Here is a 26,254-nt window from a genome sequence, read left to right as displayed (position 1 = left end):
ACACCACGTGAGGGATAACTTCCCCTATGGGGATGCACTCACCAGAAATACAGTTGTAATGAGCCCTGGTTCATAAAAAGCTTCTCCACCGCTCCAACTCAAACGTCCACCAGGTGTCAGTCACGCTATTTGGCGCTCGGAATGAACCATAGGGGAGAAATGGAATGTCCACATAGTGTGATATTGTTTAAAACATAAAAACCTTTATTCCGAAAAGCCCCCCTTAACCATATATGAGTGCATCCCCATAGGGGAAGTTATCCCTCACGTGGTGTTATTACATGGTGGAAGTACCCTACACGGAATGCAGTGAAAGCGATATCCAAATCTTCCCCACTGCCCACATCATCCTATGCATGAACTGAACTTATTGAACCTGCCTTTGTTTGAGCAGTTAGAGCGCTGCTGCAATATTGAAAGAGACTTTAAGTTTTTGTATATTGCCTTTTTGATTTTTGACGTGATTTTTGAGCAGCTGCTTTTAGTAACTTTATGACATATTTTTACATTTATATTGTTGTAAAACATTTTATTACTATTATCATTAGTTTATCACAGGAATCTCATAGCCTTAGGCGCAGAGCGGTGTTTTATTAGGTGGACATAACTTATAGAAAAAACATCTTCACTTTTTGACTATCTAACCCACCAAGTAATTACTAAGCCTCTGTGTCCCGTGATGTATGAACAAGAAATTTAATATTTGTGTCATTCTCAAAACCTTTGACCACAGCTGTATATCTGAGGTGTATATCAGGGTGTGCTTCTTCCCTGAACAATTCCCTCACTCAGGACAGGAAAGTGGCTTCTCCCCCCGTGTGAGATCTCTGATGTGTGTAAAGACTGGACTTCAGTGAAAAACATTTCCCACACTGAGGACAGGAATACGCCTTCTCCCCTGTGTGAGATCTCTGATGTGTGTAAAGATTAGACTTCAGTGAAAAACATTTCCCGCACTCAGGACAGGAATACGGCTTCTCCCCTGTGTGAGATCTCTGATGTGTGTAAAGATTGGACTTCAGTGAAAAACATTTCCCGCATTCAGGACAGGAATATGGCTTTTCCCCCGTGTGAGATCTCTGATGTCTGTAAAGATGATACAGGGGGTCCCCGGGTTACGAACAGGATAGGGACTGTAGGTTTGTTCTTAAGTCGAATTTGTTTGTAAGTCGGAACAGTACCTTTTTTAAGTGCAAATCTAGTCTCAGAGACAGGATGTAAACCCAAATCAACAGAGAAAGGCAACCGGATGGCAGAGGCGGCATGGTTAGTTCAAATATGTTTTGTATATTGTATTTTTTTACTTTTTAATCACTTTTTTTTATTTGTATTTATTTGTAGCTTGTCGTTTACTTTTTTTAAATTTTTGTATAATTTTCTTATTTTTAATATTATTTTTCTTATTCTTTACTTTTTTTAATTATTTTTTTTATTATTATTTTATTTATTATTATTATTTTTTTTTTATTTTATTTTATTAATTTAATTATTACTGTATTTCTTATTTTTATTTTTTTTTATCAATTTTTTTTTCACTTAACTTTATTGCTATCACACAGGAGGAAACAATCCCCTATGTGATAGCAATTGGAGGTGACAGGTTCTCTTTATTGACCCTGTCACCTCCAAAACAGGAGTCCAGGAGGGCAGCTGAGCACAGCTCTCCCCTCTCACTATTTTCACTGTATGGCACAGCAAGGAGATGGATGGTGAAAGCAGCCATCAGAGGCCAGGCAGGCCGGCCGGCCGGGCGGCGGGCCGCGGTGCACCCTCGCGGGGCAGCGGCGTAGGAAAGACCGGGGATCCTGGAGGCTTCGTAGGCTGCACAAGGCCTCGGCCACGACGGGCAGTTTTAGCGGCCTGGCAGGCCACCGGACCATACCAGGCCTGTGGATGGGCAGGCAGGAGAACAAAGGGGACCCGCAGCCAAGCCAGGAACAGAGGAAAGGCTCAGGAGAGGAAGATTCGGCCAGCAGTGACGTCATTCGGGCCCCGTTCGTAAGTAGGGGTTGTTCGCAACTCGGATGTTCGTAAGTCGGGGACCCCCTGTACTTCCTTGAAAAGCATTTCCCGCACTCAGGACAGGTATAGGGCTTCTCCCCCGTGTGAGATCTCTGATGTCTGTAAAGACTGGACTTCTGTGAAAAACATTTCCTGCACTCAGAACAGGAAAATGGCTTCTTCCCCGTGGGTTTCTCAGGATAAGAGGAATACAATGGTCCATCTACACTGTGTGGTGCCGGATGGACATTTGAGGTAGTCGGGTTTTCTCCTGGACTATACTGTGTGATGTCCTCATTTTCTACTTTACAGTCTGGAGACAAAGTGAGACAATCCTCTGAGGTTTTCCTCATCTCCCGTCCATCTACTAAAATAGAAATAAAAAGATTATTACTAGACATGTGCAGATTGGTTCCCCTAAACCAGGACTCCGCCCATATCAGGCAGCTTTGTCTCTGAGGATCTTACAATTCCCCCCTCAAGGAAACTAGTAAATGGGTCCTCTGATCTCCTACCAGTTCATTTCTTTATTCATGGACCTTAGTCAGAGAGTGAGGAAACAATGAGAACTGTCTTTTATAGGAGCGACAGTGATGAGGGGATTATAGGACAAGTGTCCCCACCCCCTCTATCACTCATTGCCATCTTCCCAACACAAGAAGTCCTGCACTTCCTTATTTAGTCCATGATTTAGTCATGAATAACAGCGGGGCTGAGCCCCACCAGATGTCAGAGAGTGAGGATGGGGGAGAACAACCAAGATGAAGACTGGACTGATCCTGAAGACCACCATCATTGGGTTATTGACTCCTCCCTCATTAATAAGGTTCCAAAGTTGGAGGATGTTATCACATTATTATCAACATGTAAAAGTCTGTGCTCCAATCAAATCATCAGATATAAAAAGGGGTTTATTTACTAAAGCTAGAGAGGGGAAAATTAGTCACAATTCTGCAGAGAAGCCAATCAGCTTCCAGGTTTTATTGCTAAAGCTTAATTAAACAAGCTGAGGTTAGAAGCTGATTGGTTTTTCTGCAGAGACAGTAGAAGTCAGGACTATGTAATGTACAATATATTGTATAAGATACAACAGATATGACTATATAGTATCAGAATTATGTAGTGTACAACATAGAGTATATAGTGCAAGGGTCAGGAGTATGTAATGTACAATATAAATTATATAGTGTAAGTGTCAGTACTCATAATATAGGTAGTCAATAATCAGTGGAAGCTTAAATGTTTACATGAGACAAGTTGCAGAGGTCCCACACCGCTGCCTCTCATCTCCTGAGACTGCACTCAGTGACTTGGGTCTGAGACTATACAGACATATCCCTCCACCCGGCACAGCCAGCAGACAACAGAGAAAGTAATCCTGGGAAAAATGCTCTATCAGAAATTCTACTAGACATGGGGCAGAAGACCCAAATTACATACCCCAGGTGTCTAGGTCTAGTAACGTCTATGGTGAAAATCAACATTTTGCTGCCAGCTGAACCCCAGAATCTCCATAAATCCAGTCTAGATACATAAATTGTGTCTGCAGCACAGAGAAGGAAGATTATCCGAGAGAAATACAGGAATACAGGACGGGGAACACAGCTCAGGAAAGTGACCAGGGGATTACAGGCTGACATCACCCAGTCCTTGCCCTACTCTGGACCAATTAGTGAGCAGTATGAGTGGAGGAATGTATTTGGTGTTAATGACCCACCTGTGCTGATCGCTGTAGGAGTGTCCTCCTCTATAATTAGCCTTATTATTCCATCCTCCTCCATAGACTGCTGATCATCCCTCACACAAGTCTTCTTTTCTTCTTTCACCTCAACTTTATCTATCAGATCTTCACCCTAAACCAAGAGAATGAGAGTGAATATCTGTAAAATATCAGATCACATAAAAAAGCCATACATAATCTCTACGAGTCCATGTTCTAGGTGCCTGTCCCACCAACCTTGTAATGCTGAGGGATGGTGTGATCTTCTTGTGTGGAATCCTTGGAATACAGAGGACGGGGACATCTCTGTGGTGGGTTCCTTGTATTAGGTGGCTCCATCATATCCTTGTGTCCTCCTGAAAACTCCACCATCACTCCATACTCCTCATCCTCCTCTTTATACTCTTCTTTAACATCAATATTATCATCCCCAAGGTTTCTACTCTGAATATATAATAAAAATGACATTAGTTGTAACAAAGCAGATAATGTACAGATCCTAATGATACTATCAGTGATTGTTCCTCATCTACCTGATGATGGTGAAGGATGGCGCGACTTTCCTGTGTGGAATCCTGGGAATACAGAGGACGGGGAAATCTCTCTGGTGGGTTCCTATTACTGGACCCTTCTGTAGGAAACACACACACTGACTGAATACATTATTTCTATGTGTTTATCAGATGATGGGGGATCTAGGTGGACCCTCTGTACTGCTCTCTCCTTTACAATAAAGTCTCCTCTTACTCTGTGATGTGAGGGACGGCTGATTGTCCATCATGACGTCCTTGTAGAGATCCTCGAGTCCTTCTAAATACTCCCACTCCTCCATGGAGAAATAGACAGTGACATCTTATAGGAACCTGACACACAAAATGATAGTCACCATCCAGACATATGCCTTGTCTGTTACTACATAATGTCCCAGAATTCCGAGCGCCGTAACTGACTGCAACTTTCCCTACCTGTTCTCCATAGAACACTTTCTGAATTCAGTACACTGTCGGGGTATAAGATTAATATTTCTAAGATAGAGGCTCTCCATCAACATTCCTCCCACAACTCTGGCCACCTTACAATCCACTTATTCGTATCACTGGTGTAAAGGAATGAGCCGAACACCCCCCTGGTCGGTTCGCACCAGAACATCCGAACATGCCAAAAAGTTTGCTAATTTTAAAGGTTTATATGCAAGTTTTTGCCCTAAAAAGCATTTGGGGACCCGGATCCTGCCCCAGGGGACATGTATCAATGCAAAAAAAGTTTTAAAAACGTTCGTTTTTTCGGGAGCAGTGATTTTAAGAATGCTTAAAGTGAAACAATAAAGATGAAATATTCCTTTAAATATCGTGCCTGGGGGGTGTCTATAATATGTAAAGTGGCGCAGTTTTCCCGTGTTTAGAACAACACCACAGCAAAATGACATTTCTAAAGGAAAAAAAGTCATTTAAAACTGCTAATGTACTGTAATGTAAAAGTCATTTAAAACTGTTAATGTACTGTAATGCTAATGTACTGTAGACTGAATGTATTGTTGGGTCCCGGCAATATACATGAAAATCATTGAGAAAAATGGCATGGGTCCCCCCAGCCCATTATAAGGATCTTTGGGTCTGGTATGGATATTAAGGGGAACCCCACACCCAAATGTAAAAAAAAATGGTGTGGGGGGGGGGGCAGGCACTATATACTCTGAACAGAAGTATTTATACTATACGGCCTGCCCTAAATACTCTGCAGAAAATTGAGCCTTAGGTGTTGGTGGTGCCAGAACACTGTAACCCCTCGCAGTTATGCTTGTTGGGCACAGGAACAGGCCATGCTATGAAATATTTTATCAAGAATTGTATTTACATGCCTCTGTTAAAAAGGGGCAGAAAAATTGGGCATTGGGTGGTGGTGCCACAACACTGTAACCCCTCACAATTACGCTTGGTGGGTGCAGGAACGGGCCCTGCTGTGAAATATTTGATCAAAAATTGTAATTACATGCCCCTGTTAAACAGGGGCAGAAAAATTGGGCCTTAAGCAGTGGTGGTGCCCTAAACAAAAAATATTGTTGGTCAGCTACCATCATCAAGATTGAGGAGGAATAGGATAGTCACTCAGCATAGGCAGTCTTCAAGGGATCCCACATCCATGGAAAATTCAATCAGTTACATCAGCATCAGGTGCTTGATAGCTGCTGCTGATCCAAGACTGATTCATTTTTATGAATGTGAGCCTATCAACGGAGTCTGTGGACAGGCGCAATCTATGATCCGTTACAAACCCTCCAGCAGCACTGAATGTGCATTCAGAAAGAACGCTGGATGCAGGGCAGGCCAGTAGCTCAATTGCATATTGAGCAAGTTCTGGCCAGTGGTCCATCCTCAAGACCCATTAACCCAGTGGATGGTCTGTTGAAAAGGTCTCCAAGTCTGCTCTTGCCCCAAGATATTCCTGCACCATGTAATGCAGACGTTGGGGATGGTTGTCTGAATCAATCAGACCTTAGCGCTGAGGACTAAAAAATTGTCTAAAGGCATCGGTCAGCTGGCCACCTTCTCCACCGCTCTTCCTCTAACTGACCGAAGCCTCAGCAACACGTTGTCCAGCACCAGGAGATTGTAACCTCCCAGGATCTGGAAACGCGTTGCACAAACCTTTCTTCATGACCTCCTGAAGATGTTTCATCCTCTGCTCTCTCCGCGAAGGCAGGATGAATTCTGCAACCTTACCCTTGTAACGTGGATCAAGAAGGGTTGCCAGCCAATAATGATCCCTTTCCTTGATACCACGAATCCTAGGGTCCTTTCGCAGGCTTTGCAGAATCAGGGTGGCCATGCAGCGTAAGTCTGCAGACGCATTCGATTGCGAGTCCTCTGGGTCACTGCGGATGACGTTGTCAGAAACTACCTCCTCCCAACCATGTACAACTCCTTGGGTTTCTGGGGACTGAAAACCATCCCTTGAAGACTGCTGCTGAGTGTTATTCTCTACATCCATGCTGACACAATCCTCCTCCTCCTCTTCTTCCTGTGTGTTTGGCTGGCCCACAGGAATGCTATCTGGATAAAGGGGGCCTTGAGAGATAAGGAAGTCCTCCTCTTCCTCCTGCCTCAAGTGCCTGGTTCATTATTCCACGAAGCGTGTGCTCCAACAGGAAGACAAGAGGGACAGTATCACTGATGCATGCATTGTCGCTGCTCACCATCCTTGTGGCCTCCTCAAATGGTGACAGGACAGTGCATGCATCCTTGATCAGTAGCCGCTGGCGTGGCAAAAAAAAGCCAAGCTACCCTGACCCTGTCCTGGTGCCATACTCACACAGGTACTCATTGATGGCCCTCTGATGCATGTGCAGCCGCTGCAGCATTGCCAACATTGAGTTCCAAATGGTGGGCATGTCACAAATGAGACGTTTGGTGGGCAGGTTGCATTCCCTTTGAATGTCAGCCAGCCGAGCACTGGCATTGTATGACCGGCAGAAATGATCACAGACTTTTCTGGCCTGCCTCAGGAGATCCTGTAAGCCTGGGTACCTGCTCAAGAACCACTGCACCACCAAATTCAGGACGTGTGTCAAACATGGGACATAGGTCAAGTGTCCCTGTCGGAGGGTGGAGAGAAGGTTGGTGCCATTGTCGCATACAACCATTCCTGGCTGAAGCTGGCATGGGGTCAACCACCTCTGAACCTGCCCCTACAGAGCTGACAGAATTGCTGCCCCAGTGTGGCTCCTGTCCCCTAAGCAGACCAGCTCAAGCACAGCATGGCATCTTTTTGCCTGAGTGCTTGCGTAGGCCCTTGACCACTTACGGAGCACCGCTGGTTCAGAGGAGAAATCAGAAGAGGCCATAGAGGAAGAAGAAGAGGAGGGAATGGAAGAGAGAGCTGTGGCAGAATAACCACTAGCATTTTGGAGGCATGGTGGTGGAACAAACTCCAACAATACTGAACCCTGTCCTGCATCCTTCCCAGCTGCCAGCAGAGTTACCCAGTGCGCCGTGAAGGAAAGGTAATGTCCCTGCCCATGCCTGCTGGACCATGAGTCAATGGTAATATGCACCTTACTGCTGACCGCCCTGTCCAACGAGGCCAAAACATTGCGTTCCACATGCCAGTAGAGAGCCGGAATTACCTTCCTTGAAAAGAAAATGGCGTTTTGGAACCTGACACTGAGGTACCGCACATTCCAAAAATTCACGGAAGGGGGCAGAGTCTACCAGCTCAAAAGGCAGTAATTGCAGTGCTAGCAATTTGGCCAAGCTAGCATTCAGACGCTGAGCATGTGGATGGCTGGGACCAAATTTCTTTTTCCGGTTTAGCAACTTGGGTAGGGAAATGTGCCTGCTAAATTCAAATGGAGGTGTACTGATAGCAGATTGGCTGCAAGTACTTGGGACACCAATTGCTATACCTTCATTCCTCTCAGTGCAGGTTTCTGAGCGGACTGGAGGTATAGTGAGGTTGGAGATCCCAGATAAGGAGCAAGGAGAAGTCAGCCTTTTTCTTTGATGTGGGTCTTTCAAGTGCTGTTGCCAATGGACTGCATGGGGGTCGTCATATGTCTGGTCAAGCATGTGGTGCCCAAGCGGCTGCTGTTCTGGCCACGCTTTATCCGCTTCAGACATAGTTTGCAAACAGCAACGGTGCGATCTGCTGCAAACGTGTCAAAAAGGCCCACACCAAGGAATGTTTCAAAATCAGTGGGGAGTCAGCAGCGCCCTGCACCTGCGGAGCTCTGCGGTGTGATGCAGTAGGGTGGCTGCCCTTAAGCTGCCCCCTAGAGGACATTCTGCCTCATTGAAGTTGTGCCTCCTCCCTTCTATCAGTCACCCAAGTAGAGTCAATGACCTCATCATCCTCTCCCTCCTCGTCACTTGGCAGTATGCTGCAGCTGGGGGAACATGACTGCCAGTTTCTAGTCCTTCTTGGGCACCCCCTCTCTCTTGGCTCACGTTATTCCCTTCCTCAACCTGGGAACCAACATCGGAGCCTTCTAATCGCTGCACATCCTCCATCAGCATGTACCCGACACTGTGGTCAAATAGTTCTGGGGACTGCTCCGTGCATAATGGTGGGGCTACGGAAGCAGTGACTGTGGACAAGGAGCCAGTGGAATAGACCATTTTGGCAGCTGCATTGGAAGGCAAACTATTCTGAGCCTGGGTGTTCTGGCTCAATAACACAGCCAGCAGCAGGAAAAAAGGACAAGTGTGCCCCACGGCCACCTGCAGAGGATGCACCATGTCCGTGACCAGCACGGTTGACTGTAAACACAGAGCCTGCTTGCCTCTTTTAGTGACCTGTGAGCGTTTGCCTCTCCTTGGTGGCCTTCCGGACAGGATGTATATTTTGTTTGGCAACACCACACTGCACTGTATTGTGTACTATGTACACCACCAGAAAAGTAGTAGCAACTGCATTACGGTTGCACGGTTTTGTGTGCTGTGTACACCACCAGAAAAATAGTAGCAACTACACTAGGGTTGCACTGTTTTGTGAGTCTAGTATATAGATATATATACTAGACTGACTGTATATGTGTATATATATATATATATATATATATATATATATATATATATATATATATATATATATATATATATACACACACATATATATAAAATCAAATACCCTGCCTGAAGTAGATTAGAAATAGTACCCCACGGAATGCACTGTAGAATGTAGATCTCTAGGCTACACTGACTGGATGCTACAGAGTATGTATATATGTATATATATATATATACACACACCGAATATATATATATATATATTAGACTGACTGTATAGATATAATAAATACACTGCCACTAAGTAAATAACCTGCCTGCTCAATCTAAATCAAGCTATGTCTCCGTCTACGCCAACAACACTACACAGGGCCGCCGTGTAGGCAGCCTTATATAGTGTGGGGCGTGGACTTAGTCCCCCTGAGCCATGATTGGCCAAAGGCACCCCGCCTTTGGCCAATTATGGCTCTTTTAGCAGAGGGCGCTGGGATTGGCCAAAGCATGCAGGTCAGGTACATGCTTTGGCCAATCATCATACAGCAATGCACTGCGATCTCGCAGTGCATTTTGGGGCGTTCCGCGGGCGCTCGAATTTCCCGCGAGCACCCCATATTGTTCAATATTCGGCGAACACCCGATGTTCAAGTCGAACTCATGTTTGACCCGAACATCAAGCTCATCCCTACTGGTGTACCTGTTCCCTCAAATACCTGGGTATTCACATGACACTCTCTCCTCAATATACTAAGCCAACTACCTTTGTTAAAGAGGAGGTCCACCTTAAAAAAATTATTAAAAGCCAGCAGCTACAAATACTGCAGCTGCTGACTTTTAATAAATGGACACTTACCTGTCCAGGGTGCCTGCGATGTCGGCAGCAGATGACGAGCAATCAGTTCTCGGCTGCCCCCGCCGCCATCCTCGGTCAAGGAATCAGGAAGTGAAGTGTTGCGACTTCACTGCCCGGTTCCCTACTGTGCATGCGCGTGTCACGATGCGCGTCTTCACTAGTCCCCATTGTGTTGTGGGAACTGTGTGTTTCCCAGAACACAACTGGGGGGTATCTGCGGCTAGCTATTCCCGGAAGTGGGGGCAAATATCTGTATTATTATTATTATTATTCTTCTATCTACCCCACACACCCATGCTCTTTATTATTGTCAGCTGATTCCTCCATGTCCTCTCCACTCACACAATCCTCCTCCTCCCCTATGCTATTTATGTTGTCCATATGGAAAAAATGTCGTACACGGTATTTTTTTTCTTCACTATGTTCTCTCCTGCTTAACTTTTTGTATAATCCTTCAATCCCAGACTTCCTGTCCTATGGAAAAATCCTGCCCTGGGCTGAAACCAATAGATTTCAGTGACGTCATTTTGTAGATCTGGTTACACGCAAACGGAGACCCTTTGGGGAATTCCACACTAAGCACCATATTACCTATAACCTCTTTATTTCATATATTCAATTGCTCCCTCTCTCCATTATTTATCTTTAGACTGCCCAACTAAATTTGAGCACATATGAATCCAAGGCCCACATCAACTACACCTCATATCCTGAAACTATTACCTAGGCATATACATGGAAGTGGGCCCAAAATCTCAGATGCCTTATCCCTGTGAAACCTTAGGAGAGAACGTGGCTTCTAAATCCTCTAGATGTGTGGTATATAGGGAGAATGCATACAAAGTTATGATGGACTGGTACAAGACTTCTGAGGTGCTCCAAGCCACTAACCCTCCTTTACCTGACTCTTGCTGGAGATGTGGCCAAGACAAAGGCTCTTTATTGTACTTATTAGCTTTTGTACTTCTCCCCCCTACCCATCCCATAGCCAATTCATACATACTATAACTTTGGTTTGAGGCCTGGAGATGTTACCACAACCTTAAAGTAGAACTCCAGCCTAACACTGAAATTGCTACATCTATAGACATCCATGATCTAACACTAACCTATCTAACCCTGCAAAGAATAAATCAGTATATATAAATTTTTGAAGCCGCTCCGGTCTGGTCCCACACTATGCTGTGGAGGCGGGTGCAGAGGAGGCAGCCGACAGTGGAAGCCCCATTGTAACTCTATAGGTGACGTCACTTCCCAATTATTTCACAGTCAGCTGTGTCCTCTTCAGAACTTACACCACTGGAGACCAGACTGTAGTGGCTTCAAAAAAGGTATGCATACTGATTTCTTCTTTACAGGGCTAGATAGCTTAGTGTTAGATCATGGATGTCTGTAGATGTAGAGATTTTAGTGTTAGGGCTGGACTTCCGCTAACAAACTGGATCTATTCAATAAAGCCCAGCACGGTGAGGGTTGCTATGGCTTATTTCAGTTTACTGCATATACTGTGCGAGTATGCTGTATATCTATTGCACGCTGTAATACCTATATACTCTCTTCATGCTGTAATATCTATATAACCTCTTCATGCTGTTATACCTATATACTCTCTTCAAGCTGTGATACCTATATACCCTCTTCATGCTGTAATACCTATATACCCTCTTCATGCTGTAATGCCTATATAACCTCTTCATGCTGTTATACCTATATACTCTCTTCAAGCTGTGATACCTATATACCTTCTTCATGCTGTAATACCTATATACCTTCTTCATGCTGTAATACCTATATACCCTCTTCATACTGTTTGTGATGGTTGCGTAATTCAAACCAATGACTATTCGCCACTACTGTTTTGTGAAATACAATGGATGTAACTTTTTTTTTGTGAAATTCAATAAAAATACAATTACAAAAAAGAATTCCCAGCACCGCTCACCTCTCCTGTCAGCAGCTCCATCATCTTCTTGGTGACTTCTAGAATCTTCTGCATGTTGTGTCTCTCAGGTTTTAGGGAGTCACATGGAGGCACTGTGATGGTCATATGATCACCTGACTTCACAAGAGGAAATCTCTGTATTGAGGAACCAATAGGAATATCAGAATCCCAGAATCCTCCTCACCTCTCCGGTCTGGTCTGTGTTTTATTAATAGAGATAAGAGTGATGTCATGTGACCTCCCAGAATCCTCCTCACCTCTCCGGTCAGGTCTGTGTTTTATTTAATAGAGATAAGAGTGATGTCATGTGACCTCCCAGAATCCTCCTCACCTCTCCGGTCAGGTCTGTGTTTTATTAATAGAGATAAGAGTGATGTCATGTGACCTCCCAGAATCCTCCTCACCTCTCTGGTCAGGTCTGTGTATTATTAATAGAGATAAGAGTGATGTCATGTGACCTCCCAGATTCCTCCTCACCTCTCCGGTCAGCAGGTAGATGATCTCAAGGGTGAGGTTTAGTATTTTCTCAGTCATGTGACTCCGGTCCTCCTCCATCCTCATTGGTCCCATCATTTGATCTATACAGGTCTCCTTGTAGACGGATAACTTTGGTAAATGAAATAATTATTTGGATGGTGTTGGTTACACAATAATACAGGGCTCGACAAAACCCAGGCGCCAGGTCGCAATGGCGACTGGAAATTGCATCCTGGCGCCTGGGCTACACCGCAGCAGCGGTCTGTATACCTGCAAAGTGCCTCCCCCACCCCCCCCCCCGCGGGTGCGCGGACTTCGGTCGGGCTGGCCAAAATTGAGGCCACGGCTTTGCGGCCTGCTGGAGTGGGATACGCGCTCCTTTCTGTGTACCAGCGCCCTCCTCTGGTGGGCGGTGCTGTGATGAGCATGGCGTGCTCTCACTGCCCGCCTACCTCCGACATCATCTTCTCAGTTTGACAGCTGGGGATGAGGTTGCGGGCATGATCAGTCGCCCATTCTTTACCGCCGTTGTGGACGGGGAGTGCCACCTCAGTGCCCTCTGTCAGTGCCATCTCAGTTCTGCCTGTCAGTGTCACCTGTCAGTGCTGCCTATCAATTCCATTCAGTGCCATCTGTCAGTGCTGCTCATCAGTACCACCTCAGTGCTGCCCATCAGTGCCATCTCAGTGCTCATTGGTGCTGCCCATCAGTGTCACCTCAGTGCTGCCCATCAGTGTCACCTCAGTGCTCATTTGTGCTGCCCATCAGTGTCACCTCAGTGCTGCCCATCATGCCACCTCAGTGCTGCCCATTAGTGCCACCTCAGTGCTCATTTGTGCTGCCCATAAGTGTCACCTCAGTGCTGCCTATCAGTGCCACCTGTCAGTGCACATTAGTGCTGCCCATCAGTGCCACCTCAGTGCTGCCAATCAGTGCCACTTCAGTGCTGCCCATCAGTGCCACCTGTCAGTACCACCTCAGTGCTGCCCATTAGTGCCATGTCAGTGTTCATTTGTGCTGCCCATCAGTGTCACCTCAGTGCTGCCCATTAGTGCCATGTCAGTGTTCATTTGTGCTGCCCATCAGTGTCACCTCAGTGCTGCCCATTAGTGCCATGTCAGTGTTCATTTGTGCTGCCCATCAGTGTCACCTCAGTGCTGCCCATCAGTGCCACCTCAGTGCTGCCCATCAGTGCCACCTGTCAGTGCACATTAGTGCTACCTGTCAGTGCCACCTCAGTGCTGCCTATCAGTACCACCTGTCAGTTCCCATCAGTGGCACCTCAGTGCTGCCTATTGGTGCCCATCAGTTCCAACCTCAATGCCACCTCATCAGTGCAGCCCATCAGTGCTCATCAGTGCCGCCTATCAGATCACATCAGTGAAGGAGGAAAAAAAACGTATTTGCAAAATCTTATAACACACAACAAAAAAGTTGATTTTTTTTTTTTAATAATATTTTGGTTTTTTTTTTTGGCTTCAGGCATGAGCAATTCTTATTGCCCGATGCCCCAGACATGCAGTTCTGGGCGCTGGGCAGAAGATTTAAAAAACTGGCTCCTAACTTTTTCAGCTTTTTCCTAGATTCTAAGCAAATTTGTCAAGCCCTGCAATAATAGGATATGGATGTGAGGGGGGTAATAGGAGAGTTGCTGTACATTCAAGAACTACTACCCCCATGGGAATACATTTATTATTATTGTTATACAGAACTTATATAGCACCAACAATTTGCGCAGCACAGGATGAATCAGAGGGCCCTGCTCGTTAGCGACTACAATCTAGGAGGGAGGGTCAAATAATACAAAAGGTGATAACTGTGAGAGATGAGCTGATGGAGAAAATAAAAGTACAGTTGTTAGGTGTGCACAGGATAGGCTTCTCTGAAAAGGAGGGTTTTCAGGGATCATCTAAAAGCAAACAGAGTAGGAGATAAGTGGACAGATTGAGGTAGGGAGTTCCATAGGATGGGAGAGGGTTGGGAAAGTCCTGGAGGTGAGCATGGGGGGAGGTGACAGGGGAGCTAGAGATCAGGAGGCCTTGGGAGGAATGAAGAGAACGATTTGGATGGTATGTTGAGACTAGGTTAGTGATGTAGGTTTGTGCTGAGTTGCGGATAGCTTTTCAGTTTTTGTTAGTATTTTGAATTTCATTTTTTGTCAGAAAGGGGTAGCAGATGATGCACGGTATTGTAAGGTGGATGAGCCTTCCAGCAGCATTCATGATGGACCAAAGAGGGGATAGCCTATGTAAAGGTAAGCCAATGAGCCAATGAGAAGGGTGTTGCAGTAGTCAAGGCGAGAGATGACCAGGGAGTGGATTAGGAGCTTTGTGGTGTCATTGGTTACGAAGGGGTGTATATTGGAGATGTTGCGTAGGTTGGAGCGGCAAGATTTGGACAGTGATCAGATGTGGGGCTGAAAAGAGTACACACCTAGAACCTTGCCATGCGGGGATGGGTTGACAGTTGTGTCATCAATCTTGGAAAGGAAATCAGGGGAAGAGGCATGTGGGTGAGGAAATGCAATGAGCTTGGTTTTGGATAGATTGAGTTTGAGGAAGTGGTGCTACATTTAGGCTAATATGTCTGAGGGGTAGAGAGATAAATTTGGGTGTCATCAGCGTAGAAATGCTATTGGAAGCCATGGGAGGCTATCATTTGACCCAGGGAGGAGATATAGATGGAGAATAGGAGAGGTCCAAGAACAGAACTTTGGGGGACCCTGACAGAGAAAGGAAGAGGATGAAGTAGAGTTGTAAGTGACACTGAGGGTGCAGTTGGATAAGTAAGATGAGAACCAGTGAAAAGCACAATCACAGAGATCAAAGGAGTGGGTTTTTTTTTTTTGAGGAGGGGATGGTCCACTGTGTCAAAGGCAGCAGAGTGGTACAGAATAGTGTCCACTGGTTTTAGCCATTAGTAGGTCATTTGTGAGTTTAAGGAGAGCAGTTTTCATGAAGTGTTGAGGGTGAAGTCCGGACTGAAGGGGATCAAGAAGTATGTTCTCAGTCAGATGGTCGCTCAGTCGGTTGTAGACCAAGCGTTCAAGGAGTTTGGAAGAAAAGAGGAGTAAGGAGATCGGGCGTAGGTTGTAAATATTGGCGGGTCCAGTGAGGACTTTTTAAGAATGGAAATGATTAACGCATGTTTTAGAAAGTTAGGAAACGTGCCAGAAGAGCGGGAGAGGTTGAAGATGTGAGTTAGAGAGTGTAAAATGGAGCCAGAGGTTGACCATAGCATTTGTAAGAGTGCAGGATCCAGGGGACAGGTGGTTAGGTTGGCGTTAGAAAAAAAATTAGCAACCTCATTGTCAGGGCTGGGCTCAGCCCTTCCTTCTCTGAGCTGGACGCTCAGCTGTCGGCTAATTGCCAGCTCCTATCTCTCCACATTGACTCACCTGTTGATGATCCTGCTCGTCGGTCCTGCTTACTTAAGCCGTCCAGTCCAGATGATCTCTGCCTTCGCCTTGGTCACATCTCTAGAGACGCTCTCCTGTGTTCCTATTAAAGACTTGCTTGGCTGACATTCCTTCTGGCTCCCTGATGTTTTGGCTTGTCTGACTATCCGTTATGGTTCCTGAACTCTGGCTATGTTTTGACTACTACACAGAAGTTCTCTAAAAAATATAGATCACTTATCCGGCGCTTAGGAAAATTATTAATGAGATAAAACAGAAGCTGCTATAGTGAAAAAGATTTCTAAAACAAGGGAAGCAGTCAAAACTACGATTTGAAATATTTTCAATCAAAAGGTAATCTTTCAAAACTTCAGCAGCGCTAAGGATTTTAGATAGAAGCTCAGGAGTCTGTAAATTCAGCAAAAAACTGGAGAAGCCAGAGTGCTTTGCAAATAAAAGTTCATAATTGATTCGTCTGTTGTTTAAAACGTTCGACAATCGATACATTTAGTGCTTGAGATCCCTCTAGGAACTGCACTCACCAGAAAGATCAATCAAAAGCCTTGTGATGTATGTGGAGTGGCTACGATCGCTGCCAAACGAACATCAATCCAATCCACAGTGACCGATCAGCAGATATGGAGGCCAGCACTCATGTCCTCTGATTCACCCAGATCCAGTCAGCTAAAAGCTATCCTTAATACTCGGGCAAGTAAGGAGAGAGGAAGCCTCATAGTGTAAAACTGTAAAGCTTTTAATATTAAAAAAAAAACCCTCCAATAATACATTGAACTTACAAATGAATAAAAAAATAAGGCATCCAATAAATGATAGCGCGGTACATTCTGTTATGTCAACCTCACCACCTGTTGGAGAGACCGTGGTGGTTCCCAGGGAGAGCCCAAAACAAATGACCTGTAGGCAAGCTGTGTGATACACTTAGACGCGTTTCGTGAATCTGTATTTATCAATAGAAGCCTATTGATAAAGACGGATTCACGAAATGCGTCCTCCCAGGGAACGCCCAAACCTTGAGGTCCTGTCACGGACAGACCTTAGGTGGCATGGTTTCGTCCCCAGTTATCCAGAAGGATAAGCCCCTGGTTTTGGTTAACCTTTCTTGAGTCATCCGTCGAGATACAGGCTCTAATCGACTCTGGGGCTACAGGCCTGTTCATTGATGCTGCCTTTGTATCGAAGCACTCGATTCTGCTGCAGCTGCATGACACTCCACTTGCCATTGAAGCTCTTGGCGGGAGACCTCTACAGCCTGCCCATGTCACTCATGAGACGGTTCCGTTGTCCATGGCTGTAGGGGCTCTTTACCATGAGATCCAATTCCAAGTTATTTCCTCATCTATGTTTCCACTGGTTGTTGGTTAACTTTGGTTACAGAGGCACAAGCCCTCTTTTGATTGGCTCCATGCTGAGGTTCACTACTGGTCGCCACAATGCAGCAAGACATGCTTCCAGAAGGTACTGTGCACCTCTTCACTCTCCTCCCTGCTGCAGGAGTACCGCTATTTTAGCTATGTCTTTGACAAAGGTCAAGCCGGTAGTTTGCCTCCACACCGGTCGTATGATTGCGCAATTGACCTTCAACCTGGTGCCATACCCCCTCGTGGCCAGGTTTACCCTTTGTCAATCTTGGAGGATAAGACCATGGAGGAGTATGTTGCAGATGCACTTTCTCGAGGTTTCATCCGCAAATCCTCGTCCCCTGCTGGTGCTGGTTTTTTCTTTGTGAAGAAGAAGAGTGGTGAACTGAGACCTTGTATTGATTACAGGGGTCTCAATCGTTCCGCAATTAAAAATGGCTATCCAATTCTGTTGATTACGGAGTTATTTGACTGCCTCAAGGGAGCAACAGTTTTCACAAAGCTTGATTTGAGAGGGGCATACAATCTCGTGAGGATTAAGGAGGGCGAGGAGTGGAAAACTGCGTTTAGCCACTTTAAGACCAGCCTCGTTTTGGATTTTAGGTGTTTACATGTTTAAAACAGGTTTTTCCGCTAGAAAATTACTTAGAACCCCCAAACATTATATATGGTTTTTCTTCTAACACCCTAGAGAATACAATGGCGGTCATTGCAATACTTTTTTTTGCACCGTATTTGCGCAGCGGTCTTATAAGCGCACTTTTTTTGGAAAAAATTCACTTTTTTGAATACAAAAATAAAACAGTAAAGTTATCCCAATTTTTTTTTATATTGTGAAATATAATGTTACACCGAGTAAATTGATACCCAACATGTCATGCTTGAAAATTGCGCCCGCTCGTGGAATGGCGTCAAACTTTTACCCTCAAAAATCTCCATAGGCGACGTTAAAAAAATCTACAGGTTGCATATTTTGCGCTACAGAGGAGGTCTAGAGCTAGAATTATTGCTCTCGCTCTACCGGTTGCGGCGATACCTCACGTGTGGTTTGACCACCGTTTTCATATGCGGGCGCTACTCGCGTATGCGTTCGCTTCTGCGCGCGAGCTCATCGGGACAGGGGGGTTTTAAAAATTTTTTTTTTATTTTTATTATTTATTTTACAATATTTTATTTATTTTTACACTTAAAAAAAAAAAAAAAAAAAATTGTGTCACTTTTATTTCTATTACAAGGAATGTAAACATCCCTTGTAATAGAAAAAAGCATGACAGGACCTCTTAAATATGAGATCTGGGGTCAAAAAGACCTCAGATCTCATATTTACACTAAAATGCAATAAAAAAAAAAAAAAAAAAAAGTCATTTAGAAAAATGACATTTGAAAAAATATGCCTTTAAGAGGCGTGGACGGAAGTGATGTTTTGACGTCGCTTCCGCCCAGCAGTGTCATGGAGACGAGTGAGCGCCATCTTGACCTCACTCGTCTCTATACACACCACGGCAGAGGACGCGATCGCCTCCGCCGCCACCGATAAAAGTGATCTCGCGGCGAATCCGCCGCAGGGACCACTTTTATCTGAAAGCCGGCCGCCGCACGAAAACGGGGATACCGGGGTTATGGCAGCTAGCTGCTGCCATAACAACGATATCCCCGTTCAAACTTAGGACGTACATAGTCGTGCGGCGGTCGGGAAGTGGTTAATACCAGAACAGGCCATTATGAGTATCTTGTAATGCCTTTTGGCCTTTGTAACGCCCCGGCAGTTTTCCAGGAATTTATTAACGATGTCCTCTAAAATTTGTTGCAGTTATGTGTGGTGGTTTATCTCGACAATATCCTCATATTTTCCAAGTCCCTGGAGAGCCACCACACAGATGTCTGTTGTGTGCTTCAGAAACGAAGAGAGAACAATCTCTATTGTAAATTGGAGAATTGCAAATTCCATCGTGAACAGTTTAAATTCCTGTCATTTCCACTGCTGGTTTTTCGATGGACCCAGAGATACTTTCAGCAGTCCTACAGTGTCCCCAACCCGTGAGTTTACGTCCTCTGTAGCGTTTTTTTGGCTTTACCAACTATTATCGGAAGTTTATTCGTAACTTCTCGTCTCTGGGCAAGCTCCTGACTGATATGACCAGAAAGGACAGTAACCCACAGAGTTGGTCTCCGGAGTCCATTAAGGCCTTTGAGAGTCTCAAGGCTGCCTTTGTTTCTGCTCCAGTGTTGGCACATCCTGAATCTACATTACCTTTTATCCTTGAGGTTGATGCTTCTGAGAATGGTGTTGGTGCGCTTCTGTCTCAACGTCCTACCTCTGAAAGCGCTATGCATCCTTGTGGCTACTTTTTCAAGAAATTGTCACTTGCGGAGTGCAATTACGACATTGGTGACAGAGAGCTGTTAGCGATAATTTTAGCCCTGAAAAAATGGAGTCATCTCCTCGAAGGTACCACTGTGCCGGTTCTCATTCTTACTGACCATAAGAATCTCACATTCTTGTCTGAGGCTAAACGCCTCTCTTTTCTTGTCAAGTTTCAATTACATTGCTTCATTCTTACCCGGTACTAAGAATGTAAGGGCTGACGCTTTGTCACGACAATTTTCCTCCACTTCCAAGATGGAGTTGGTTCCTGCGATTCCTCCTGATCGTATTCTGGCTACGGTTCGCACCAGTCTCACTTCTCCTTTGGGCGACAAAAATCTTGCTGCTCAGGTCCATGCTCCTCCTGAGAAACCTTGTGACCGCTGCTTTGTCCCAGAGAGTCTCCGTACTGCTGTGCTCCAGACTTACCATTCTCCCAAGGCTGCTGGCCATCCTGGGAAGAATCAACACTTTTGGGCCATTTCCCAACAATTCTGTTGGCCTAGTCTACGTGCTGATGTAACTGCCTTCGTAGCTGCCTGTTCCGTGTGTGCTCAGAGTAAGACTCCATGACACCTTCCAGTGGGTCTCCTAAAACCCATACCCAATGGAGAGAGGCCCTGGACCCACCTGTCTATGGATTTCATTGTGGAGTTACCCAACTCCCAGGGCAACAGTGTTATCCTTATGGTGGTTGACCGTTTCTCGAAAATGTCTCATTGTATTCAACTTAAGAAGTTGCCCACTTCTAAGGAACTGGCTTCGATTTTTGCTCGGGAGATCTTTCGCTTACATGGGCTACCCAAGGTGATTGTCTCGGACAGGGGTAGTCAGTTTGTGTCTTGTGTCACAGTTCTGGCAAGCTTTTTGTGCACAGTTGGGAATTCAGCTTGCTTTCTCCTCTGTGTATCACCTGCAGTCTAATGGGCCCGCAGAATGAGCCAATCAGTCCTTGGAGCAATTCCTACGTTGCTATATTTCTGACCATCATAACAACTGGTCAGACCTCTTACCGTGAGCGGAGTTTGCTCACAATAGTGCCTTGAATTCTGCTTCCCGATTGTCCCCATTTATGGCGAACTATGGTTTCCAACCCTCCATGTTGCCTGACTCTTTTGTTCTGCAGAGTATTCCTGCGTTAGAGGAGCATCTCCGTGGTCTTCGTTCCACTTGGGCACAAGTCCAGGAGGCTTTGCAACATGCTAATGATAGGTACAGACTCCATGCTGACCGCAGACGCCTGCCTGCGCCTTTCTAACAGGTTGGGGTCATCTCGCAACCTCCGACTTTGTGTTCCCTCTCTGAAGTTTGCACCTCGGTTTATTGGGCCTTTCCGTATTCTTCGCAGGATTAACCCATTGGCTTGCCCATTAGACCTTCTTTCTAATATGCGTATCTCAAATGTATTTCATGTCCCCTTATTCAAACCTTTGGTCTGCAACTGCTTTACCACCTCGGTGCCTCGTCCTCACCCTGTACAGGTTGAGAACCATGAGGAGTATGAAGTACAGTCCATTGTTGACTCCCGTAGGTTCTGTGGGCGCATACAGTACCTGGTGCATTGGAAAGGGTACGGTCCGGAGGAACGCTCTTGGGTCTCATCCTCGGACGTACTTGCCCATGTCCTCCTCTGTGATTTCCATAGATGTTTTCCCCTCAAGCCTGGTGATCCTCCAAGGGGGAGGGGTTGTTGAGGAGGGGGTACTGTCAGGACTGGGCTTAGCTCCTATATTTCCACTGTGACTCACCTGTTGATGATCCTGCTCGTCAGTCCTGTCTACTTAAGCTGTCCAGTCCAGATGATCTCTGCCTTCGTCTTGGTCACATCTCTAGAGACGCTCTCCTGTGTTCCTGTTAAAGACTTGCGTGGCTCACATTCCTTCTGGCTCCCTGACATTTTGACTTGTCTGACTAGCCGTTCCGGTTGATGAACTCTGACTATGTTTTGACTACGTTTACTCTGTTTACCTTTTTTTTATTATTATTATTAAACAAGTGTGATTAAACTGTACTTCTGTCTCAGTCTGATTCATGGTTTCTGACCCTCATCTATAGTAGTGGGGTTGAATAAAGGAAATAGTGACTGTATCAGTAGACATGGGGTTTTAAATGTGGGAGATATCTGCGCAATGGCCATCTCCTCACAAATTGTATTAATCTTATTTTTGAAGTGATTGGCAATCTCCTGGGCAGTGAGTTAGTGGGTGGCGGTAGTGGAGGACAGGGGAAGAGAGTTAAAGGTAGAGAAGAGTTGATAGGGACTGGATGAGAAGGTGTTTATGAGAGTTAAAAATAGGTCTGCTGGGCCTTGAGGAGGCAGCAATTGGATTTTTGGGGGCAGATTTATATTGGTTGAAGTCTTTCTGAGTCTTATACCACAGGCACTCAAGAGCACAGCCATGTTTTCTGAAACTTTTGGTGTCATCTGTTTGCCAAGGTTGTATGGGTCGGGGCCTGATTCTGTGTGTAGGGAGGGAGTGAGCTTGTCTAGGAAGGATGACAGTGAGCTGTTGTAGACATAAGTGGTTAGGTTGGGGCAGGACAGGGGTAAGATTTTGTAATAGAGGTGGTCAGTAGCAGAGAAGAGAAGGTTTGAGGTGGCAAAAGTTTCTTTGGGCAACTGTAATGCGGTTGGAGGGAGAGGAGGTGGAAGACAGGGAGAGAGCGAAACTAATAAGGTGGTGATCAGAGAGAGGAAAAGAATTGTTGGAGAGGTTGCACTTGGTCAAGGGTGTTGCCATCAGAATAAGCCTGTATTCCTTGCTTCAGGTCAAGCGAGGAGGTTAGACTGAGAAGTTTAGAAGTAGCAAGAGTTTTAGTATTAAAAGGGATGTTAAAATCACAAAGAATGATTGTGGGAATTTCAGAAGAGAGAAAGTAGAGTTGCCAGGCAGAGAAGTTAACAAGGAAGGTTGATACTGGTCCAGGGGGCCGGTAGATTACAGCAATTCTTAGAGAAACGGGAGAAAATAGACAAATACAATGTGCCTCAAAAGAGGAGAGTGTCAGATATGGAGGTGGGTGAAGTACCTGATAGGTGTTATGTGGGGCTAAAAGGATTCCTACTCTGCCTCCCTTCCATCCACTGGGTCTGGGGGATTGAGTCCAGAGAAGGCCACCATGGGAGAGGGAAGCGGGAGAAACAGTGTAGGATTCATGAAGCCAGGTTTCAGTAATGGGAAGTAGGTAAAGGGAATTTGTGATAAAAAGGTTGTGGAGGGAGGTGAGTTTGTTGCAGGCAGAGCAGAGAACTCCAGAGAGCGAGGGAGAAGGGGAGGCTGGTTTTAGGAAGAAGACAAATGGAAACCAAGTTCTGTGGATTGCGGCTGCTGTCAGAGGGTGTGGGGTGATGGGAGTGTTGGGCACAGTTAAATAATGGAGGCCCAGGGTTTGGGGATATGTCACCAGAGGTTAGGATAAGCAGAAGGGTGAGAGAGGTAATGAGGCAGTGTGATTTATATGAAGGGACATGCCCCAGCGTCCTGGAGGTTTTATCAGCATGTGGGTGTATAATTAGTAGGAGATAGTAAGTGCAGTAAGTAGGGCGAGGACAGAAAGGAGGGTGATATATATAAGCTGTGGGGTGGAGGAAAGAGGACACAAGAGAGACAGGGTAACCTGCAGCTTATTTGGTGCTTTTCAGTGCAGTTTTCTATGTATGTTCACTTCGTGCAATCACTGTGCAGAGCTTGATGTGCATATCACTTGTATAAAGAATCACTTAGAGAAAGAATCACTAAAGGAAAGAACCCCAGCAACGTGCTGACCCCATAAGGGTGCTCCAGTTTTATACTGTCAAAGGTGGGGGTGGTTTTTTAATTAATGAATCACAAGATAATATAAGGATGGCTGACAATCAGAGCAGGCCTTTCACATCTAAGGTCAGACCAGCAGAGCTGTAAAGATAAGATCAGCACATAAAACTTAGGTAAGACACTACAGAGCAACACAAACATCATAATGATGCAGACAGGGAACAGATGGTGAAGGTGACATACCAAAATACACACAGACACAGTGACAACAGTTTCCAGTTTTTCAGTTATGGGTGGATGTGATTCAGGTGGGACATACCTGTGGAGGGACAGAGGTGAGACATTCAAATGAGGCAGAGCTTGAATAAAGAATCACTTAGAGAAAGAAACACTAAAAGTGTGAACCTCAGCAACGTGCCCCCCCTGCAACGATAGCCTTAGGGACGATCTAAAAAGAGCAGAACAGTAGTTATCTCCAGTCAGACTGCCTGTCCTAATGGTGGGGATGGATTTTGCTGAGTGCTGGTGCCAAGTTTCCACCCCCCAGGATCACTGCAGGTGTGGAGAAAAGCTGTGTAAGAGGATATGGAGGAGAGATGAGGAGGAGATCCAGGAATCAGGATAAAGGTCAGGACAAGCAACAGACGAGCGCATCCAAGAGATGAAGCCGGGGTCACTACACAGAAAATCAATCCAAGGAAACAACAGGCAGGACGAGGAATAGCAAGAAGGAGCTCAGAGACAAATGAGAATATTGCTCAGCCAATGGGAGATTATCTCAGCATGACTTACATAATGAAGGAGATGAGGGGGAGGGGAGGAAGTCACTTATAGTGACCATAGAGACATGGAAATTCAGCTGGTTCAGCAGGGATCGGTCACATTTCCATCCATGTGTGGTCACTGCCGGATAAAAGTCACTCGATCAGCGGCTGCAGCCAATAGCTTCATCACTGATCTGTGTATTCTGAGAGCGGAGGAGCGCCCCCCATTGTCAGAATACAATAGTGCAGCGGGGAGGATTCCCCCATCCCCCTCCAATGTAGAGTTGCCACCTCATCCCTTTAAACCTGAACACATATGAATTACACAGGTTCTGAGGCTAATTAAATGCAGATAAGGCACCAAGTGAGTTTAATTACCACCTTAATCAGCCACAGAACCTGTGTAATTAATATGTGTTCGGGTTTAAAGGGATGAGGTGGCAACCATACTCCAATGTGTGGATGAGGGAATCACTGGATGAACGATAAAACTGAACCATGTATGACCAGCTTTGGAAGCAAAATATATTAATCATCAACTGATCCCCCTGAAGGGGTTAATCTACATATTACCTCCTCTGCCACCAGATCCTACAGTGTCTTCTCTCTATGTCCTATTAAATGGAATGTCTGTCTGTACCTGACATCACTTCCTGTCTGTATTCCATAGAGACTTCCTGTCTGGGTAGAAGTGAGATCACCACCTTGTGGATCTCAGAGGAACTGCAACTCTGAGAAACATCTCATATTGTGAACACGGCCTTGTACTGTGTGTGTATATACTGTAAATCCTTCCCCTTTCTCTCCTCCCTGAGTGTGTATGAAGAGGCGGACTTCTGAGTGTGTATGAAGAGGCGGACTTCTGAGTGTGTATGAAGAGGCGGAGCTCTGAGTGTGTATGAAGAGGCGGAGCTCTGAGTGTGTATGAAGAGGCGGAGCTCTGAGTGTGTATGAAGAGGCGGAGCCCTGAGTGTGTATGAAGAGGCGGAGCTCTGAGTGTGTATGAAGAGGCGGAGCCCTGAGTGTGTATGAAGAGGCGGAGCCCTGATTGTGTATGAAGAGGCGGAGCCCTGAGTGTGTATGAAGAGGTGGAGCCCTGAGTGTGTATGAAGAGGCGGAGCTCTGAGTGTGTATGAAGAGGCGGAGCTCTGAGTGTGTATGAAGAGGTGGAACCCTGAGTGTGTATGAAGAGGCGGAGCTCTGAGTGTGTATGAAGAGGTGGAGCCCTGAGTGTGTATGAAGAGGCGGAGCCCTGAGTGTGTATGAAGAGGCGGAGCTCTGAGTGTGTATGAAGAGGTGGAGCCCTGAGTGTGTATGAAGAGGCGGAGCTCTGAGTGTGTATGAAGAGGTGGAGCCCTGAGTGTGTATGAAGAGGCGGAGCCCTGAGTGTGTATGAAGAGGCGGAGCCCTGAGTGTGTATGAAGAGGCGGAGCTGTGAGTGTGTATGAAGAGGCGGAGCTGTGAGCGTGTATGAAGAGGTGGAGCTCTGAGTGTGTATGAAGAGGAGGAGCCCTGAGTGTGTTTGAAGAGGCGGATCTCTGAGTGTGTATGAATAGGAGGAGCTCTGAGTGTGTATGAAGAGGCAGAGGTCTGAGTGTGTATGAAGAGGGGGAGCTCTGAGTGTGTATGAAGAGGCGGAGGTCTGAGTGTGTATGAAGAGGCAGAGCACTGAGTGTGTAAATAGAGGAGGAGCTCTGAGTGTGTATGAAGAGGCGGAGCTCTGAGTGTGTATGAAGAGGCGGAGCTCTGAGTGTGTATGAAGAGGCGGAGCCCTGAGTGTGTATGAAAAGGCGGAGCTCTCAGTGTGTAAATAGAGGAGGAGCTCTGAGTGTGTATGAAGAGGCGGTGCTCTGAGTGTGTATGAAGAGGTGGAGCTCTGAGTGTGTATGAAGAGGTGGAGCCCTGAGTGTGTATGAAGAGGCGGAGCTCTGAGTGTGTATGAAGAGGTGGAGCCCTGAGTGTGTATGAAGAGGCGGAGCCCTGAGTGTGTATGAAGAGGCGGAGCCCTGAGTGTGTATGAAGAGGCGGAGCCGTGAGTGTGTATGAAGAGGTGGAGCTGTGAGTGTGTATGAAGAGGCGGAGCTGTGAGCGTGTATGAAG

General features: G+C 45.9%; 2 protein-coding genes across 3 annotated transcripts in view; one reads left to right on the top strand and one right to left on the bottom strand.

Annotated features, from left to right (window-relative positions):
* LOC141121921 (uncharacterized) overlaps positions 1-26,254 on the top strand; it is a 186,083-nt gene that overhangs the window by 110,642 nt on the left and 49,187 nt on the right. The window lies entirely within an intron of this gene.
* Positions 1,620-24,815, bottom strand: LOC141121925 (uncharacterized). 2 transcript variants are annotated; one of them, XM_073611680.1, is made up of 7 exons: positions 24,728-24,796; positions 23,634-23,709; positions 12,495-12,623; positions 12,018-12,152; positions 3,959-4,165; positions 3,719-3,854; positions 1,620-2,368 (listed from the first exon to the last, which is right to left on the bottom strand). In XM_073611680.1, the coding sequence occupies exons 3-7, from the start codon at positions 12,588-12,590 to the stop codon at positions 1,680-1,682; spliced, it is 1,263 nt and encodes a 420-aa protein (XP_073467781.1). In that variant the 5' UTR covers positions 12,591-12,623; positions 23,634-23,709; positions 24,728-24,796; the 3' UTR covers positions 1,620-1,679. The 2 variants fall into 2 exon arrangements, with proteins under 2 accessions (XP_073467781.1, XP_073467780.1); XM_073611679.1 differs by lacking the exon at positions 23,634-23,709 and having other exon boundaries at positions 24,728-24,815.

Source organism: Aquarana catesbeiana, unplaced genomic scaffold (genome assembly GCF_042186555.1).
Source record: "Aquarana catesbeiana isolate 2022-GZ unplaced genomic scaffold, ASM4218655v1 unanchor234, whole genome shotgun sequence".
Classification (NCBI taxonomy): Eukaryota; Metazoa; Chordata; class Amphibia; order Anura; family Ranidae; genus Aquarana; species Aquarana catesbeiana.
The sequence above is the reverse complement of the archived record's forward strand: the minus strand, read 5'-3'. Positions and strand labels throughout refer to the sequence as shown.